The 14,346-nt window shown below is 44.9% G+C and overlaps 1 protein-coding gene across 1 annotated transcript in view; it reads left to right on the forward strand.

Annotated features, from left to right (window-relative positions):
* The window catches only part of LOC109890355 (prostaglandin F2 receptor negative regulator), a 46,585-nt gene that overhangs the window by 3,046 nt on the left and 29,193 nt on the right, over positions 1–14,346 (forward strand). The window contains exons 2-4 of the mRNA XM_031824109.1: positions 2,409–2,777; positions 7,798–8,208; positions 9,410–9,775. Of these exons, the coding sequence (XP_031679969.1) occupies positions 2,409–2,777; positions 7,798–8,208; positions 9,410–9,775 (1,146 nt within the window). The remainder of the gene's footprint in view (positions 1–2,408; positions 2,778–7,797; positions 8,209–9,409; positions 9,776–14,346) is intronic.

A 14,346-nucleotide genomic window follows, 5' to 3' on the forward strand; every position in this document is an offset into this window, starting at 1 on the left:
AGACAGTCAGAGTATCAAACTCCAAAAACAATGAAAATGAGTTTGACATCCCTGTCCTAAATAATAAATACATGCACACCTCCCCAAACATGTTGATGACGTACTACTGCCCTAGCTCTCCAAAACCCTTCTCTGTGTGTGAGTTTCAGCAGTGTTTTAAGAATTTTTGCAAAATATGCTCATATGCCCCTTTTCATATTGGCAAGAAGGAATCTAAAAAAAAAAAAAAAAAAGATGGACTTCATGCAGCAGTTTTGCACAGATCAACAATCTGTGTCTCTAGTTGACAAACTATACTTCCTCAGATTACAAACAGGTGTTCGTTCGGGGATACTAGACTGCTAATTAGCATAGGTGGCCACTTATGTCTTCTGTAAACAAGTGATATGGCCATGTGGGAACATTAACCCCAAAAAGGTGTGTAGTAATTTCAACTTTTTAAAATGATATATTTATATATGAAAGATGCGTTATGTCGACACAACCATACCGCAAGCGATGCGTGTTAATGTTAGAGCAAGCGTCGGGGCTCTGAACAAAACTTCCCGGGTCAGAAGATGCTATCGTGAATAGGCCCGAAAGTAGTTGGCACCTATGAATGGGCTACTACTGCCCATTCTTCCATTTGTGTGTGTGTTTGAGCGAGCTTCCGATAGCCTGCGTTATTCAGGTTTGTAGAATGAACACAGCAGGAAGACTGTTCAGATGCTGTATGATTCCGTTGGTCTTTCCGATGTGGTAAATCCATGATCTACTACTCATAGACCACCTGACCAGTTAAATCTCTCCACTTTCCTCAACTGGGCTGTCTCATATTGCTTGTTTACTCTGTGGCCCTACGACTCCGACTGTTTGTTTGGATAAGAGTTACTTAAGAGTTGGGTGCTAATATTAGTCACACTCCTAAGTGGTGTCCGGCCAATATAATATCCCTTCTCTTATGACGTAGGGTAAGTCAAAGAGATGACACCCCCAGAACCAGACTGTTCCAGCAATGTTTTATGGACCACCTTCCCTCAAATGTCTATTTCTCCAGTTCCTTGAGTGTCCCAACACGCTAGGACAGGAAAAAGGGTTAAGTGTACTGTATGTCAACAAGGTGCTTTGAAGTGATATGTTAATCACTAAGGGTCCAACTAAGGCAGTGGTGTAGGATCATATTGGAATGCGGCCAACGTTACCATTAGGAGTAGAGTGTGATGGAAATGTTCCCAGAAGGCTTTGCTCTTTGGTTGTTCCAGTTGGGATTTAACAGGGACTATTTCTGGGCTGTGGGGTCGTTCTTTTGAAAGCTGCTGGTGCATCGTCACTTTGTTCTTGCCAAATGAGCTGACCTCTACCATTTTTCCTGATACTGTTCTTTGGTTTGTTGTGTGTGTGTGTGTGGGTGGGGGAGCATGCGTTGCTCCATGCTGGCCGTGGCATGTGCACGCTCTTCCCCTCAGCCTGTTCAGACAAGCCTGGTGTGTGGGTGGTGGAGCATGTGTTGCTCCATGCTGGCCATGGCATGTGCACGCTCTTCCCCTCAGCCTGTTCAGACAAGCCTGGTGTGTGTGTGTGTGGGTGGGGGAGCATGTGTTGCTCCATGCTGGCTGTGGCATGTGCACGCTCTTCCCCTCAGCCTGTTCAGACAAGCCTGGTGTGTGTGGGTGGGGGAGCATGTGTTGCTCCATGCTGGCCATGGCATGTGCACGCTCTTCCCCTCAGCCTGTTCAGACAAGCCTGGTGTGTGTGCTTGTGGGTGGGGGAGCATGTGTTGCTCCATGCTGGCCATGGCATGTGCACGCTCTTCCCCTCAGCCTGTTCAGACAAGCCTGGTGTGTGTGCATGTTTGCTGCTCTTTCCCCGATGCCCATCCAAACAAGCCTGTACTTTATATAGGTCTTCTCTCTCTAGCTAGAGTAAGTGGTCTAGGCTGTTCCCTTCTCTAGCAAGACTGTCTCTCTGTATGCGTGCGTCTAAATGGTCTGTTGTGGCTTTCCTTCTACTCCAGTTTAAAAATGTTACCATAGGCTTTGCTTTCACCTGTTACTATATGTCAGTGGGAATAAAGGAAAGGAGACAAGGAGAGGAACCACTTCAGATTATTGATTCACCCATTGAGTGCAGCGACGCAAAGGTTCAGGTGTCAATATGTGGGCGTTTTTATAGAACACACACCCACACACACACACACACACTGTGGGTTTAGAATCAGAGGAATCAAACCAAAGGTAGTATCTAAGTGTATATTTAGCCTGCCCTGTGCTAAATATATCCATGTATCTCTCAACTGTATGTGTATTGTTAAGCAGAGAGACTTTCAAGAGGTTAGCTAAGGAAGTCTGATGTGGTAGGAACGCTGTCATTGTGTGGGGGATTTTGCTAATTTTATGTATCTGTCAATGACATGTGTGTGTTCTTTCTAGGTGTATCCCATGCCAGGGTGGTGTCTGTGTCCCCTGGCCCTCTGCTCCGTGTGGAGGGCCAACCTGTCTCACTGCGTTGTGATGTCACTGACTATGAGGGGCCCAGGGAGCAGGATTTTGATTGGACCATGCAGCAGGGGGAGGCGGCGTCTATCCATGTAATCTCCACCTTCGAACCAAACTACTCTGATGTGTCGCTAAGCGACCGGGTGGCCAGTGGTGACCTGAGCGTGGTGCGGCTGGGGGACAGCGTGGTGGAGCTGAGGATACGGGAAGTGAGGTCATCAGACAGTGCCAAGTACCTCTGCAGTACACCCAGTACGGACTCTGTCTTCAGCGGGAACTACGACGCAGGGGTCACGCTCAAAGGTGGGTCAGACACGAGTATGAGAGAGACTTATAGACGTCTTAACCATCAGTGTGGAATCACCGTATATACATTTAGGAGAACTGTATTAACTTCAAACTAGATTAGTCAGACCTCCATTATGACTTCTAGTTTACATACTGAGGTTGGCTGGCTGTGAAGACCCATACAGCGCGTGTGTGTGTGTGTTCATGTCCTCTTGCTGTGATTGTGGTTCGTGTGATCTATTGAACGCGGCTCATATCCCTTGCTTACACATGGCTCGCTCTCTTAAGCTGGTGTGTTTGTCAGACCACACACACACACACACGTGTCTGCTTATATACTGTATACACTACAGTACACTTACATGGACACAGCTGCACTTTCCATACATGGACTGGTTCAGGATCAGCTATGTAACTTTTAACCCCAATTATGCTAATCTGCTTTGGGGAGGGAAAACCGGTTCCGAGATCTGCTGCTTTGGGGAAACACTAGTGAGAGGTGATCAAGTGTTGATTTCACTCATGTTCACACATGTTCAGTCTTCTAACACACACACACACACACACACACACACACACACACACACACACACGGAGAGCAGATGCCAGATGGGTGTATTTATCTCATGTCAAATGGGGGTTGTTATTTCTGTTGAGCTGACTGTTGCCCTGTTCTGAACAGTGAGCTGAGGGAGAGGAAAAGAAAGAGGCTTAGTGGTGAATTGTGCTGACGAGGAGAGCTGGAACAGGTAGAGGGGTGAGATTATATTGTAAAATCTAAGTGCTCTTGAACTAGTAGGTGATTTTTAGTGCTGCTTGTAGCCGTGCTGTAAAACAATGTTTCATGGTGATGTAGTTGAACTAGTAGACGGTTTGTATACACAGTACAGTGAGATCCATTGATGTAACACCAAGTAGTGTAAATTAGTTTACTCTGCCTCACCTACACAGGTGACTCTTCATACCAGTCTACTGACCTCTCCTATGGGTGTGTCGACACAAACCGCATTCTCCACCAACACTTTCAGTTTTGTGTTTGCTTGACTCGCTTGTCTATCATTTTTTTCTTCCAACTGAAGTGGCCTTGACATGTATACGGTGCATTCGAAAAGTATTCAGACCCCTTGACTTCTTCCACATTTTGTTACGTTACAGCCTTATTCTGAAATTGATTAAGTGTTTTTTTTCCTCAATCTACACGTTACCCCATAATGACAAAGCAAAAACAGGTTTTTCATATTTATTTTCACGTGTGTGTATACAGTTGAAGTCGGAAGTTTACATGCACCTTAGCCAAATACATTAATATGCAGTTTTTCACAATTCCTGACATTTAATACAAGTAAAGATTCCCTGTCTTAGGTCAGTTAGGAATACCACTTTATTTTAAGAATGTTGAATGTCAGAATAATAGTGTGACTTATTTCATCACATTCCCAGTGGGTCTGAAGTTTTACATACACTCAATTCGTATTTGGTTGTATTGCCTTTAAATAGTTTAACTTGGGTCAAACGTTTCGGGTAGCCTTCCACAAGCTTCCCACAATAAGTTGGGTGAATCTTGGCCCATTCCTCCTGACAGAGCTGGTGTAACTGAGTCAGGTTTGTGGGCCTCTTTGCTTGCACACGCTTTTTCAGTTCTGCCCACAAATTTTTGAGGTCAGGGCTTTGTGATGGCCACTCCAATACCTTGACTTCGTTGTCCTTAAGCCATTTTGCCACAACTTTGGAAGTATGCTTGGGGTCATTGTCCATTTGGAATACCCATTTGCAAGCAAGCTTTAACTTCCTGACTGATGTCTTGAGATGTTGCTTCAATATATCCACATAATTTGCCTCCCTCGTGATGCCATTTATTTTGTGAATTGCACCAGTCCCTCCTGCAGCAAAGCTCCCCCACAACATGATGCTGCCACCCCCGTGCTTCACGGTTGGGATAGTGTTCTTTGGCTTGCAAGCCTCTCCTTTTCCCTCCAAACATAACGATGGTCATTATGGCCAAACAGTTCTATTTTTGTTTCCATCAGATCAGAGGACATTTCTCCAAAAAGTATGATCTTTGTCCCCATGTGCAGTAGCAAACCGTAGTCTGGCTTTTTTTTATGGCTGTTTTGGAGCAGTGGCTTCTTCCTTTCTGAGCGGCCTTTCAGGTTATGTCAAAATAGGACTTGTTTTACTGTGGATATAGATACTTTTATACCTGTTTCCTCCAGCATCTTCACAAGGTCCTTTGCTGTTCTGGGATTGGTTTGCACTTTTTGCACCAAGTACGTTCATCTCTAGGAGAGAGAAAGCGTCTCTTTTCTGAGCGGTATGACGGCGATGTGGTCCCATGATGTTTATACTTGTGTACTATTGTTTGTGCAGATGAACATGGTACCGTCAGGCATTTGGAAATTGCTCCAAGGATGAACTCCCAAGAGGTCTACAATATTTTTTTTCTTTTTTTTTTTTTCTCTCTCCTGAGGTCTTGGCTGATATCTTTTGATTTTCCCATGATGTCAAGCAAAGAGGCACTGAGTTTGAATGTAGGCCTTGAAATACATCCACAGGTACACCTCTAATCGACTCAAATTATGTCAATTGGCCTATCAGAAGCTTCTAAAGCCATGACATTTTTCTGGGATTTTCCAAGCTGTTTAAAGCAGTCTACTTCGTGTATGTAAACGTCTGACTCACTGGAATTGTGATCGATTATTTCACTGTCTGTAAACAATTGTTGTAAAAATTACTTGTCATGCACAAAGTAGATGTCCTAATCGACTTGCCAAAACTGTAGTTTGTTAACAAGAAATTTGTGGAGGGGTTGAAACACTTAGGTTGTAGTCATTAACTCATTTATGTAAACTTCTGACTTCAACTGTAAAATATGTGTGTGTGGAAACAGGATGCACTTGAGCTCAATTTCAAGTCTCATAACAAAGAGTCTGAATACTTATGCAAATATTTATTTTATTTTTATATATATATATATATGGAAATACCTTATTTGCATAAGTATTCAGACTCTTTGTCATGAGACTTGAAATTGAGCTCAGGTGCATCCTGTTTCCATTGATCATCCTTGATGTTTCTACAACTTGATAGGATTCCACCTGTGGTAAATTAAATTGATTGGCCATGTCTGTATGAGGTCCTACAGTTGACTGTGCATGTCAGAGGAAAAACCAAGCCATAAGTTCGATGGAATTGTCTGTAGAGCTCTGAGATGGGATTGTGTTGAGCCACAGATATGGGGAAGGGTACCAATACATTTCTGCAGCACTGAAGGTCCGCAGGAACACATGGAAGAAGTTTTTGGAACCACCAAGACTCTTCCTGGGCCGGGCGGCCAGCTCTATCGGGGAGAAGGGCCTTGGTCAGGGAGGTGACCAAGAACCTGATGGTCACTCTGACAGTGCTCCAGATTTCCTCTGTGTAGATGGGAGAACCTTCTCTGTAGCACTCCACCAATCAGGCCTTTATGGTAGAGTGGCCAGACGGAAGCCACTCCTCAGTAAAAGGCACATGACCGCCTGCATGGAGTTTGTCAAAAGGCACCGAAAGACACTCCGATCATGAGAAACAAGATTCTCTGGTCTGATGAAACCAAGATTGAACTCTTTGGCCTGAATGCCAAGCATCATGTCTGGAGGACACCTGGCACCATCCCTACAGTGAAGCATGGTGGTGGCAGCAGCATGCTGTGGGGATGTTTATCAGCGGCAGGGACTGAGGGACTAGTCAGGATTGAGGGAAAGATGAACGGAGCGTAGATCCTTGCAAACCAGCTCCAGAGTGCTCAGGACCTCAGACTGGGGGAAAAGGTTTGCCTTCCATCAGGACAATGACCCTAAGCACACAGCCAAGACGACACAGGAGTGGTTTCGGGACAAGTCTCAATGTCCTTGAGTGGCCCAGCCAGAGCCCGGCTTGAACCCGATTTGAACGTATTTGGAGAGACGTGAAATAGCTGTGCAGCAACGCTCCCCATCCAACCTGACAGAGCTTGAGAGGATCTGCATGGGACCAACTCCCCAAATACAGGTGTGCCAAGCTTGTAGCATCATAGCCTCAAGTCTTCTAGGCTATGTCATTATGTGGTGTTGTGTGTAGATTAAGGGAAACAAACAATTTAATCCATTATAGAATAAGACTGTGGAAAAGTAAAGTGTTCTGAATACTTCAGAATGCACTGTACTCACAGACACACCACTGACAATTCTTTGCTCCCTCCCTGAACAGACTGAATGCTGCTTCTGCTATGACAACTGTTCATGATCCACTGAATGGCTTTCAGCACATTCAACATTAATAATGGCTTTCTGACAGGAATATAGACAGGAATATGTTTAGCTAGTTGGGGGGGGATGTTTAACTGATGAGTGTGACAGTGATTTGGCAGCTCCAGGACACTAAGTCCAATATCAAAGACTTGGTAGAATGGCAACTAACTAAGCTTAGAGTAAGAAAGTTCATCAGAATATGAACACTTCAAAGCACAGTATCATTCTTGTTTAGAGGCTGGGGGAGTGAGGAAGAGGGTAAGAGAGGGAGTGAGATGAACAGACATTGCGACAGGCATATAATGCCTGTCTCTCGCTCTTTCTCACTGCCCCCCCCCTTTATTTCTCTTCTGTTTATTCAGCTGTGAGGTTCAGAGTAAACAGGGCTTCTCTCTCCTCTGATGTGATTATCAAATCTAAACCCTCCTTACACATACTGTTGACAGCAGCACCCCTCACTGACAGCCTAAAAACCGTGTGTTTTTTTGCGTGTGTGTTGGAGCGGGGGGGTTAGGAAAATGGGCAGATAAGGAAGATGCGCACATGTAAGCTTTACATCTATTATATTTTTCATGGATTATAAAAGCAGTAATGACTCTGAAGATGAACGAACATGATGACATGTTGAAATGTTGTTGGCTTACGGCAACATCTGTTAGCCTTCTCTGTCACTATGAGATTTAACATGCAGTAAAGAACCACGCCGCTGTAGTGAAGCAGCAAATTAACGACGCTAGGAGTGTGTGTAACCGTCTGTCCTTTCCCTACAGTCATTGCTAACACCCTGAAGGTGGCCCCGGAGGCCCCAGAGCCCGTGGTCCCCGAGGGTGGCGACATCACCCTCTCCTGCAACGTCACCCGCCACTTCACTGATCCCACCTACCTGTCCGTCACCTGGTCTCTACGGAGACCAGGTATCCCATTGGTGGACATCCTGACCGTTGGCCCAGATGGGGATGTGGTCACAGGAAGTGCTTCCGCCCAGCGCTACGCTGACGGAGGGCTCCGATTGGCTATTCGCAGAGATGGGGCATTTGGATTGGTTGTTGCCGGGGTGACGCAGGCTGATTCAGGGATGTACGTGTGCACAGGGAGGGAATGGATTCACGAGGAAGGGGGTCAGTGGAAGAACATCGTGGAGAAGACTGTGGAGATGGGAGCTGTGGCAGTCACACCTACAGGTAAAGGGGATGGGGTGTGTTTTGTATGTACTTTAGCGTGTGAAACATTCAGCCGATCCTAAATCACTCCCCTTTGACCTTAACCCCGAGATATTTGCAGATCTGTACGGTCTGGATTGGTATAAGCAGTGCAATGGAGCTTCCACAATATGGCTTCCACCTTACAGATGTAAAAATATCGAAGGGTTAGGACCAGCTGAGAGAGAGGGATCTGGGGGATGGTTGTCGTTTCTATGGCCCCTACTTTGTTTTAGCCTAGCAGCATTTCTTTGTGTTGGAGAGGCTCTTGACCTAGAGATCCATCTCAGGCCCTCCCCCTGTCAGGCCTTTATCCCTGGGTGTGTGAGGAACCCCTGACACACACAGTGGTTGCCTGGGACACCATATCCCCCGAAACCTCTCCTACATGGTGAGTGATTTTAAAATGGGGTGAGAGTCAGAGGGACTAGCTTAGCAGGAAGACAACATGGAGGGACAGGGCCTTCCTTTACATGCTGTATCTAAGTACAGACTAGTGTAGCCATGCAGCCACTATTGACTGTCTACTGAGATGCTAAGGTAAAGAGGATTGGAGAAGTCTAACAGGGGCCTTTGTCCTGGCTCTCTTGTCTAAATATGCATAGTGAAGTCATCTCACCTACCAGATATCCCAGTCTCCTATAGTAGCAGTATCCAGGATTTAATTTGAGAAATATAACCCCCTCAAAATGGTTTCACTTCAGTTCAGTCTCTGGAGTCATGAGTCGTATCATGTTTTAATTTGACTTTTCCTTCCATAGCTTTGAAACTCTTAACATTTAGCCTAAATCATTCTTGGCGTATATTCACTTTTAATTGTTACCCATTTATACTTGACATTTTGTGGGTTCTAAAGCTTTTGAAATTGGCTTTTTAATAAATAGTAATCCTTGATCTTCTTCTATATGTGGGTCTTTCAACTTCTCACTGTTGGTTCTTTTGATCTGGATGGTTTTAATCAAGTTTTACATGTTGAATCCCTTCTACTCCGTCTTCTCTTGATGTGTAGAGTACTTGTATTTCCATATCCAACTGTGCTGGAGTGTTCTATATTTTCACCATATTGCTTCTACTTATCCAACCGGTCCAGTTCTACAGGTGTCTAGCAGTTAGGACCTAGGGGTTGTTTCCTTGTTTATTGGTTCTAATGGCAGCCATTTTGTCTTCTCCCTGCGCCTTCCAGCTCGTTCCCTGTCTGTTGTGGCCAAGTCCAACACCACGCTCAACATGGACGACACCCTGACCCTCACCTGCCTCGTCTCCGCGGGTAACTTGGCCTCCCTGGCCCTGGAGGTCACCTGGCTTGTGGACGGACGCACAGCGGTCAGCCTGGGCCGTGACGGGTTGGTCTCAAACGGGTCCCCCTCTGTGGGGCTGGAGCGGACGGGGCCAGGGGAGTTTAGGCTGGTGGTGAGGGGGGTAAGGGGGTCTGACAAGGGGATGTACTCCTGTAGGGTCCGGGCCTGGGTCGGAGGAGGAGGAGGAGGAAGATGGTACCAGGCTGCAGAGAAGACCTCCAACCCAGTACAAGTTCTAGTCACACAGATCAGTGAGTGAAAGTGCTGTTAAAATATCTACTGTATGTTTTTCAGGTCTTGAAATGCAGTCCAACCAAGATTACCATATCTAACATACTATTAATAGCATTGGCCTCTCACTAGGCTTACTTTGAACACACATGCTTCACCATGGCAGTACATTAGTGATGCCTTGTCCTACACAGGGACACACAGGAACGAACCCCCCCCCCCCCACACACAGGCACCCGCAGAGTGAGCCTATCCATTAGACAAGCCTTTTTTCTGACATACCTGCCCCCACAGTGAAAAATATTGATTATTCATGCCTGTTAAGGCCTAGCTAACTCCTTTCTCTGGTTTTACACCCTGTTTCGCTCCCGCTCTCTATTTAACCAGGCAAGTCAGTTAAGTACAAATTCTTATTTACAATGACAGCATGGTTGCTCTGGGACCTAAGCGGTGGTGTAGGGTGTATATGACCTGACAGGTTCAAGGTGCCGGGGCGTCACTCATGCCATCCTGTGTGTGTGGGTGGTCGTGTAGGAATTCATTAGTGACCACTGTAGCAGAACATTTTCCAATGGATAAGTTCATGTCATCCCTCTAAGTTTGGTATAGATTTTCATGACCTTTTTGGCCAGTGGTTCTCAACTGGTTTTTCCTCGGGACCCAAATTGAATCAGGTTGTCTCAGTCCCGACCCAATATTCTCATCGCAAAAAAAATTGACAAAATACAATCTGGATTTTTAAAATGTTATATAGATAGTAAATGTAGCAATTATATGAAAAGGGAACAACATTCCAACCTCTCATTGTCATTAATTAAATATTGCCCTATATTCTTGGTGAAGAATGTTAATGATAGGTTTGGATTTCTGAACTTTAAATGTTGTTCATCATTTGTTGTAATATAGACCTGAGGAGTGTCATAGCTGAGGGGCTACACCAGAAGTTGGTGGTTAAGCTTGGAATGTACTGAGTGCAGGGAAAATGATCACGTGGCAGGCATTGATAAGGGGAGAGAGCCATGGATTAGTGATTGAAAGGGGCCCAGGTCACGCTAAGTGAGAGAGAGGTTTATGGCCCGTATCACTTAGTTTCCTGCCTAGCAAGAAAGATACAATGTTTGCTCAGATGTGTAGGGGTAGGCTCAACATAGGAGAAAGGGTTCAATATCAGTGCTTGTGTGAAGTATCTTTGTCTAATGCAGCTGCATTGGCCCTCTGGGAAGAATAAACTTGGTTTGAGCTTTTATAGTGTGTTTTTACACTGAAAATTAGAACCTAACAGTAATAAACTCACTGGTTTGAGACTTCCAAAATCAACCAAAGTAGCATTGCTTAGAGTTTTATATTGACACTCTGAAGAAACCTCCTGTGACCTAAATTTGCGTCGCGATCCAGCAGTTGAGAATCGCTGCTTTAGGCTACGTGTTGTATTTCTGTGTGAGGAAATGCCATAAAGTCCATTGGGTTAGCATGATAATAAGCAACCCCACTGCTCCTAGTGTATGAAACCATCTTAGAAATCAGATCTTGAATGCTCTACACAGCAGCTGTTTGTGCTGCAGTAGCTGTGGGGTTAAATCTGCTCTGGAACTAGGTCTGCCTGGTGCTGGTTCTCTAGAGTCCCAAACCTGACGCTCCTCTGTCACACACACACACACACACACCGCTGTGCAGTGAAAACGGTCATGGAGGAAAGGAATGCGTAGCCAGAGTGTAGGAGTTCCCCTCTAGTATCACAGAGCCCTACACCAACAGACTCACCAACTGAATGTAGGTGTTGGTGGATACTAGATGTCTGTTTTCTGTCTGCCATTGTGCATGTTGAGAGAAGTGCCCTGGGTTAAGCCTAGTGGGAGAGGGTCGTAGGAAAGGCCAGACATCAATGAAAGATGAACTGTGCCTACGTCTGGAAGACCCACGCACACACACCCAGACATTCACACTCGCACCCAAATCCCATGAAATTCAGACCTACTACGCTGAGGAAATGGTAGTATACAGTGCCTTTGAAAAGTATTCAGACCACTTGACTTTTTCCACATTTTGTTACGCAACAGCTTTATTCTAAAATTGATTAAATAAAACAAGCTTCTTAGCAATCTACACACAATACCCATGACAAAGCAAAAACATGGTTTTAGAAATGTTTGCACATTTATTATACATTAAAACTACATTATGTAAATAAGTATTCAGACCCTTTGAGCAAAGTACAGAGATCCTTGTTGAAAACCTGCTCCAGAGCTCTCATTACCTCCAGACCTAGGTTGAAGGTTCATCTTATCTCGACAATGACCCTAAGCACACAGCCAAGACAACACAGGACAAACCAGGAGTGGCTTAGGGACAAATCTCAATGTCCTTGAGTGGCCCAGCCAGAGCCTTGACTTAAACCTGATCGAACATCAATGGAGAGATGTGATAATAGCTGTGCATCAACGCTCCCCATACAACCTGACAGAGCTTGAAAGGATCTTCCGAGAAGAATGGGAGAAACTCCCAAAATACAGGTTTGCCAAACTTGTAGCGTTATACCCAAAAAGAATTGAGGCTGTAATCGCTGGCGACGGTGCTTCAACAAAGTACCGAGTAAAGGGTCTGAGTACTTATGTAAATGTGATATTTGTTTATTTGTTTTTGCTCATTTATAAAAAATATATCTGAATAGCAAAATACCCCATAATGCTTTGTCATTATGTGGTATTGTGTGTAAATTGAGGGGGGGACTATTTAATACATTTTAGAGTAATGCTGTAACCCAACAAAATGTGGAAAAAGACGAAGGGTCTGAATACTTTCTGAATGCACTGTATGTAGTAACGTGTGCACACACACTCTATCCAGGATACCACTATAAACCTCTGTCCAACAGTAGAGGTGTAGTATAAAGAGTTGGAAGTCACTGTGTCCTTCTAATCCCCTATGGAGCTACAGAGTGGGCTACCCTGGTGCGTCTCCTTTCCTTGACTGATTGGTACTATTCTTTGACTCTATATCTGCAGTCCATCACAACAATAGGTACTGTATGTCACAATGATGACGGAAGCATGACACACACACACCACAGGTGGCACGGCACCTTAGTTGTGGAGGACGGCTCATAGTAATCACTGGAACGGATTCAAAGGATTGGTAACATAAACATGGTTTCCAAGTGTTTATCATTCCATTTATTCAATTCCAGCCATTATTATGAGCCGTTCTCCCCTCGGCAGCCTCCTGTGGTTACACGCGTGCACACACACACTTAATGAACTTTACTTAAAGGTGCAATATGCAGAAATCCTGTTTGCTAATATTCAAATAGTTTGCCTAATTTCAGTTTGTGACAAAGCAAGCAGTCATTCTGTAGATAATCACACTGTACCACACCTTTTCAATAGCCCAAAATCTTGTTTTTAGTTGTTTGAGGCTGTTGCACAAAACCAAATTAAAAGATGCCAAAACTTTCAATGAGGATGACAGATCTATAACTCTCATTTCTATGTGAATTTGGTCTTTTCGCCCAAAAAGTGACATGTTACAACTTTAAGTTGCTGTTCTTCCTCCGTCCTACAACCCCCCCCCTGTGGTGTTAGTGCTGTGTTACCTCTCCCATACAATCACCCAGAGTCACCATAGAGTTCAATGGGTTCTCTCCAGTGGAGGCTCCCGAGAGGAGGGGGAGGACCATCCTCAGTGAGTTTCATTAAAAATAAACCGTTAAACTTGAATGTTACACTTTTTAGATAAAACAATACAAAATATATTCACCAAATCATTGATTAAAACGCAATGTTTTGCAATGGTCTACAGTAGCCTCAGCAGCACTCTGTAGGGTAGCACCATGGTGTACGAATGATTCACACCCTAGATCAGCTAGATGCAGTCAAGAGTGTGGAAGGTGGTATTGAATGCGTCACTGTCTCTCACCTTGATTACAAAAAATGACCTCGACCTGCGCACCTATGTTGACTTCCAGTCATAGGCTCGGTTGTGGCAAACTCATGATGGGGATAGGGAAGATTAGAGTATCATGTAGTAGCCTAAACCTATCAATGTTACATTGAGCTGGGTGAATCCAATATGCTGTAACAGAAAATAAGGTGCTTCGATCATTTAATAAATGATCATTCTCCCTCATCATAAACGGCACCAACCACCACTGGTTCTCTCTCCATGTCACCTTCATGTCTTGAGTCAGGCTTCAGGATGCTCAGTGGCTGCTTTCAGCTGAGGGAGTGGAGGAAAAGTGATGGAGGGTGTTGACAGGGTGGAGACTGAGTGGAGGAATGCACTCTGGGTCATATCTGGTTCAACACAGACACACACCAAACACACCAGTGAAACCAGAGACCCTCCGATGAAGGCCGGAGCTTCTTGGCAGTGGAGAGAGTCCTCTGAGAACATTCCTTGGAACATGCTTAGTCCCTTTTCTTTCTCTCTCCCTCTCCTTTTCTCTCGCCTCGCTCACCCATCTGTCTCTGTCTTCACTCCAGATAGAACACCTGCTTGCTCTGTCCTAATAATTAAATCTCCCCTTGGCGTTTTAGTTTGTGTCGCTGTGTGTGTGACACACTAACTATATTAGGTGTGTGTGTGTGTGTGTGTG

The sequence above is a fragment of the Oncorhynchus kisutch genome, linkage group LG5, assembly GCF_002021735.2.
Source record: "Oncorhynchus kisutch isolate 150728-3 linkage group LG5, Okis_V2, whole genome shotgun sequence".
Taxonomy (NCBI): Eukaryota; Metazoa; Chordata; class Actinopteri; order Salmoniformes; family Salmonidae; genus Oncorhynchus; species Oncorhynchus kisutch.